Genomic DNA, 6272 nt, shown 5'->3' on the forward strand with positions numbered 1-6272 from the left:
TCTACTACCTTGACATCATCAGCCAGAACTAACTGACCTAAAGTCACTGCTGCAATCTACAGCTCATGAATGACACTGACCTAACACCCTATTAGCTATTTTTTACAGACTCAAGTGGGAGAGTGCTGCCATACTTTGTGTGTCCAAACAGGCAAGATTAAACAATTGTTTTAAAGATGGATGAATGCAAGTTAAAATGCTGACATGGCTTCAGCTGTATCAGCTCATATGATCTTTAAATGAGTAAAGAAAACTTAGCCAAAAATTCTTTATTTACATTTTAAATGCACATATATTGTTCTACTCCCATAGTAAAATTACTATTGGAGAGTGATCCAGCAATAAAATGGACAGTTCAAGGCATTTAAATTCTCAAACACTCATAAAGAAAGTAACTTGAAACTTAGGAACAAATACAGTAGAAAGCACTAGGACAGATTGCCTTTTTCTAGGACTTCCACTTGCCATCACAGCAAACATGCTTCTTGTGAAATCTGACACATTAGTCATGACCAGAAGGGCTGCTGCCAACAGCACCTCCATATATAATGTGGAGGTACTGTCAGTACAGATAGAAATGCTTGGCCATGCAGCTTTTTAAAAAATAAATAAATAAAAAAAATTCCTCAAGAAGCTCAGCATCACAGAATGGGCAGAAAAATCTGTTTTAAAGCGTGTAGTATCTTTTGCTTGGAATGAAAATTTGTGTTGTCAAGTGGCCATATTCACACCCCTCTGTTTAATACCTACCAGCTGAAGTTGGCTGCTCAGATAGTAACAGCTCAGATGATAGTTAGATGTTTTCACATTTACTGGAATCCCAATCTAGTACCTAATACTCAAGCCCAGTCAGTAAGCGTTAGGGTGAACTGTGCTAGTCACCAACAGTTTCAGAAGACAGACAGGCAAAAATTTAGCTTAAAGCTCATCCATGTAAAGATTGGTTTCCTACTGTCCCAATGAGCACAACTTTTACCAAAAAGTGGTTTGTTTGGGTTTTTTTTCCCAGTTCAACATTCTTATGAATAGCTATCAGCAGTTGTCTAGATTTTCAGTTCTACTGCAACAGTAGAATTTCATCTTCAGTGTGCATTTCATCTTCAAAACCAGGCTGTTAGTCAGAATCCAAATCCTGGATCTCATCATATCCAAATTCCTGTAGAACCTCCTGTCGGTATTTGTTCCATGTTCTTCTTCTGTAACATTGGTCCTCATCACTGAAACTCTCTTCAGACTCTAATGAGAGAGCATCAACACTTTTAAATTATCCCTTCTTTTTAGTTAAAAAATTACATTCATCAGATTATTTTAAGCTTCTTGAGTAACTAACAAATACAAAGTCTAAACAACTTCTCTGTTTGGTGAGGTTTGAATTGTGCTTGGAGTGCACTGGGATGGGGAGTTCAGAAAGCAGAGGCAGTGTTTCACAAGCACATGGAGCCAAGTCACCTATTCCTTCTCAAAACAAGCAATCCTTTGCAATTGCAGCAGCCTGAAATGGAGTTCTTAATTTTGACTTTGCAAAAACACTAAGATCCGTTGTAGTTCCAAGAAAGATGATCATTTTCTAAGCAGATTTAACCCATTATAAGACCAGAACACTACCCCAGTAGTGCTCAATTAGTTGCTTTTTTAGAAATGGCATGTAAAAAGGATGAGATTTATATGTGCACAGCATGAAAACAAACAGTATTTATGACAGGCATACCTTTTTCTCCATCACCATCTTCCTCGGGTAAGAATTCGTCTTCATCAGGATAATCATTACGCCAGTTATTTTCATCATTTTCATCATCTTCATCTTCATATATTTCCCCTGGAACATGATCATCATCTACCTGCATGTCAACACAAAACATAACATTCACTGTAAATACAGACACTTGGCATTAAGCGTTTTTTTCATCTACCTCTACAAGACTACACAGATCACATAGAGCCAAGAGATATTTATCTACTGCCTGCATAAGTAATTCTGCAGTTGCACAAAGCAAACTGCAGAAAGATTTGTGTTGTCAGTATATTCACCATAACATAGTGATCTGGTTTAGGTGAAAAATCAGTTAAGTCATGCATTTACATGTTCCACTTCAGCATTTAAATGCTAAGGTTAATGTCTAAATTAATACTGCTCACTTCAGCAGTAGTGTAATAGATCAAGGAAAAGAAAAAGTAGCTTCAGGTTCCCAATATGCAAGTCTATTGATCACAGTACCAATACAATGAAAGACAAAAGCTTACATTTAACTTCCTAACTCCACAGTCACTGAAGGACAGTTCTACTACAAGAAAGTATCTTGTATTAAGATTAAAGTCAAGTCCTCAAATATTGAAAAAGGTGTGTGTGTCCCCTTGCTCCTTTTTTCACCCAGCTGTATTTACAACTACATTTTAATTGCTGCCTCCTAATCACAAATGAGATGTGAATTACTTAAGTTTACATTTGTGTGCCAAAATTTATTTGGCAATTTGAAGCCAGACGAATTCCTCTGAGTAGCCGAGCACTATCCCTTTAGTTTTCATTATCATATCATAATTTGTTTGAATCAATAGTAACCTGCAGAACACAGGACTGGCAGTTACAAAAAGCGTAACACAGAAGTCACTGCGTATACATGTAATAACTCAAAGGATCCTTCTTGGCATGGCAACTTTTGATGATAGGACTTTAAGCATGTTTATTTGTGACCTTTCTATTTAAGAAAGATCTGTTCTCCCACACCCTTACCAGTTCATATTCTTCTCTATAGGGCTGTACAGAAAGGATATTTTGGATCCAACCAGGGGCTGATGTTTCCATATAGTAGATGTCATAAACATACTCATCTTCTTTCTCATGGTGGTCTTCTTTACCATCTTCAGAAACATTTAAACGCTCACGTATCATCTCTACTGCATTGCAGAGAATCACATCTGGATCAGTCTTCTGCTGAGGAAAAAACCAAAATATAAAAAAAATTGCGTATTTCCACTGAAGCCATGCACACGAAGTCTTAGTTACAGCCAACAGTTTTCTTTGTAGACAGTAGCCAACACCTAGCTAAGGATGACATTCTGCAATCTTAGACCGAAAGACGTTCCCATTGGAATGCTGATACTTGGAACATTAGCAACCTAGAACAGAAAGACGCCAAAGAATTTTCCGATTACCATAGTACTGTGCTGCCACGCCTTGTTTCAGATAATGGGAGAAAACTTCTGGGACAAGTTCATTAGAAACTATTGAAGGGGGTATGACTAATCCTGTACAACTGTTCATCTGTTTCTGATGACATGTTTGTTGAAAAGACAAGTTTTAAGACAGCCTGTGCTTTGTAGAGCGTTGCACTTGCAACACTGCGGGAAAGATGTGCATACAGTACCATGGATAATATGCAAGCAGACTACAGTATACAAAGTGCGCAGAAGAAACAATGAAAATGTGACAGATTAACAGGAAAAGGCTGACAGGCCCTACAGATACACTTTTTATTTCCTTTGTTTCCTCACTTCAACATTAACACAAGAAGAAATTTCTTCAGGCTTTCTCCTTCCTAATAAAATGTATTTATTTGCTTTAGTGACCTGCACTTGAAGGTCTACACAGACAGATTTTTCCTGCCAGTTTTTCTCTGCTAGAGCTTTTCAGAATATCTTGTCCAATCCACAGTGGTGTCTCCCAAACTACTCAAGTAATTCTGAGGAACAGCTACACACCAGCCTTTCATTCATTTCTGAATACTTACGGAATGAAAAACAAAGCTTACTCCTCGCTTTCAATGGTTACTACTAGCTCTAAAAGAGTAAGAGGAAAATTCTGATGCGACCTCAGTTTCATTTCTGTTCTTCTAATCAGCAGAGTGATAGGTAACAGACCTCAAACATCTGTTTGAGCTACTTGCTTAATAGAAAGCAAGAGTTCATACTAAAGTTTGAGAGCAAAGCCCTGAAATAACCTACAAGAAACACTGAAGAATGACAGCTGGTTGGGCTCTTACTCACCCGGGTATCTTTTTTAACATGAAGCATTGAAGTTTTCCTCAGAGCTGTGATGGGCTGCATAAGTAAAGTATCCGCCTGTACTTACATATAGTGAAGGAACTACTAAAGAAAGCATACACCACCATCTTACCTTCTTTTCCATATGGTTACGAGTCTCTAATACAAAATCTTCTTAACACTCTGTCTGCAGGGCAACCCTATACAGAAGGCAGAGCTTCTTCATACTTAAAACCATGCTAGATACTGAGCAGATGCTCCTCCAACTGAAAACACACGTAACTCATAATACCAATGAAAACAGGACATAGGGGCTTAAACAGCCTGCCAAACACCTAGAGTTCTGCTAAAAACAAAATAGACAGTAAAACCTTATATGGGAATAATGAGAAGGGGAGGCTCTAAAATATCTTTTCCTTTAATGAATCTTGCCTACAAGTGACACTCCTAGGCATCTTAGTAGATGAGAAGACATTGAATTAGATTTTTTCTTTTCTAGATAGAGAAGTTGTTAATAAAAAAACCGCAGAGATCCACCTGACAGAAGAACATGAGAATTTATACATCAGAACACGGTACAGAAAAAACAGGGTGGTACAAGCCCTTCCTGTAGCAGCCAACTCCACACGGCTGTCTGTCTCAACGTTGGTGCACTTAAAGATCGTCGTGACAGTTACTCCCTGTACAGTATTCCAACTTGCAAATATCTAGTTAAAGCTCCTATTAAATAGTGGAATACTTACAATGCAAAAAAACTTCCACAGCAGTCAGTCTGCCCATATGTACCAGTCAACAGTGATATCAAAGTACTTCAATTACACTAAGTTTGTTTGCTGACCTGTGGGTTTGCAGCAATTACACTGGAGTCTCCCACCACCTCCTCTTCTTGTTCAATATCAAACAACTGGAATTTCCCACAGCAGTCCGACTGCTTATCAACAGCACCACTCTCCTTTTGTGAAGCGTCTTCCGTTGCTTCAGAGTCTGATCCATCACCATCAATCGATGCCTTGCCATTTATGACAGGTGCAACTGTTTCAGTACAGTTAGGTCGATGGCTGGCTATCACACGATAACGGTTTTCCTTCCTTCTCACTTGCTTGGAAGAGCGGAGTTCCTGTATGATTCGCTGAGTGCTTCCTAAAGAGGGTTGCAGACTTTGAGCGGCTTTGTCTCGAGTGATCACTTCTTGAACATATTTCTGAACTGGTTCATTCTGGGTAGAGGAACAAAAAGAAGGAGGAATATAACGACACCATCAACATATTAAGCCACACTCCTTTCTAGAAGTGATTTGTAACTGCTATTACTGGTGCTTCCTATTTGAGGACTGCGGTACCAACGTTCCTAACAACATTCAAGTAGCTTCTACTACTGCTTTAAGCAACACAACTATCATCATATTCTCTTGATACGGGGGGAAAAAAGTGCAAGATATTTGTAAATTTTAAGACTGTTTCAATTTGTTTTTTAAACAATATACTTTGTGGTCCAGAATAACCCTCCAAAAAAACCCACGTGCCTTTGGAAGTCTGTGATGGTCCTAAATTTAAGGCATAATATCCTTTACGGTCTCCTAGAAAGACCAGTTCCCAGAAACAACCACTTTTATTCAACATAAAAGGCTGTACAGTGGATGGAAGTTAGCCTTGTAGGGCTGATGATCTTCAGCGCCTCACACGGCAGAAATTGAGGCTTCGCTTACTATTCTGCGGTAAGTACAGAAAGGTCAGTGTTGAACGCAGCTCTTCGCGGTGGTCACTGCGTGCTGCCTTCCTTTTAACAGCCTGCTCTGCTCGCGCCTACGCGGCTGCTGCGCAACCGGCCGGCCAGAGAGCAGGGACGCGGAGGCCGCCGTGCCCTTCCTGAGCGGCACAGGACGGCATCTGGCATCGGGACGCTGCTCTCCCGGCTACGAGCAAGGCCTTCGCAGCCACGGGGGATCCGCAAAGAGGCGCGCGGAGCGCCCACCGTAAACCAGGAGAGAGCGGGCTGCTGGCCAAAGCCCCTGCGGGAGCACGACGAAGCGCCCCGGCCGCGTCAAACCGCCCCCGCCCGCCTGAGGCGCGGCCCCGGCCTACCCCTCCACCGGCCGCGGTACCTTGGAGGACACGGTCGCCACCAGCTTGAAGAGGCTCCTCTCCACCGGCTGGGCGCCGCCGCACTCCGTGCGCAGCCGCTTGCAGGCGAGCAGCAGGGCCTCGGCCGGCTCCGTCCCGCCGCGCTTCCGCTTGACGCGCAGCACCGCCGCCGCCTCCATGGCGCCCGCGCGGCACGGCGGGAAGGGGCGGGCG

General features: G+C 41.8%; 1 protein-coding gene across 2 annotated transcripts; it reads right to left on the minus strand.

Annotated features, from left to right (window-relative positions):
* Window positions 1-254: 254 nt before the first annotated feature.
* On the minus strand, window positions 255-6246 carry SLC7A6OS (solute carrier family 7 member 6 opposite strand). Of its 2 annotated transcripts, none has more exons than XM_049805171.1 (5): window positions 6080-6246; window positions 4817-5194; window positions 2729-2926; window positions 1709-1838; window positions 255-1236 (listed from the first exon to the last, which is right to left on the minus strand). In XM_049805171.1, exons 1-5 carry the CDS (start codon window positions 6236-6238, stop codon window positions 1115-1117), a joined length of 987 nt encoding a protein of 328 aa, XP_049661128.1. In that variant the 5' UTR covers window positions 6239-6246; the 3' UTR covers window positions 255-1114. The 2 variants fall into 2 exon arrangements, with proteins under 2 accessions (XP_049661128.1, XP_049661127.1); XM_049805170.1 differs by having other exon boundaries at window positions 2729-2929.
* Window positions 6247-6272: the final 26 nt, after the last annotated feature.

The sequence above is a fragment of the Accipiter gentilis genome, chromosome 7 (genome assembly GCF_929443795.1).
Source record: "Accipiter gentilis chromosome 7, bAccGen1.1, whole genome shotgun sequence".
Classification (NCBI taxonomy): domain Eukaryota; kingdom Metazoa; phylum Chordata; class Aves; order Accipitriformes; family Accipitridae; genus Astur; species Astur gentilis.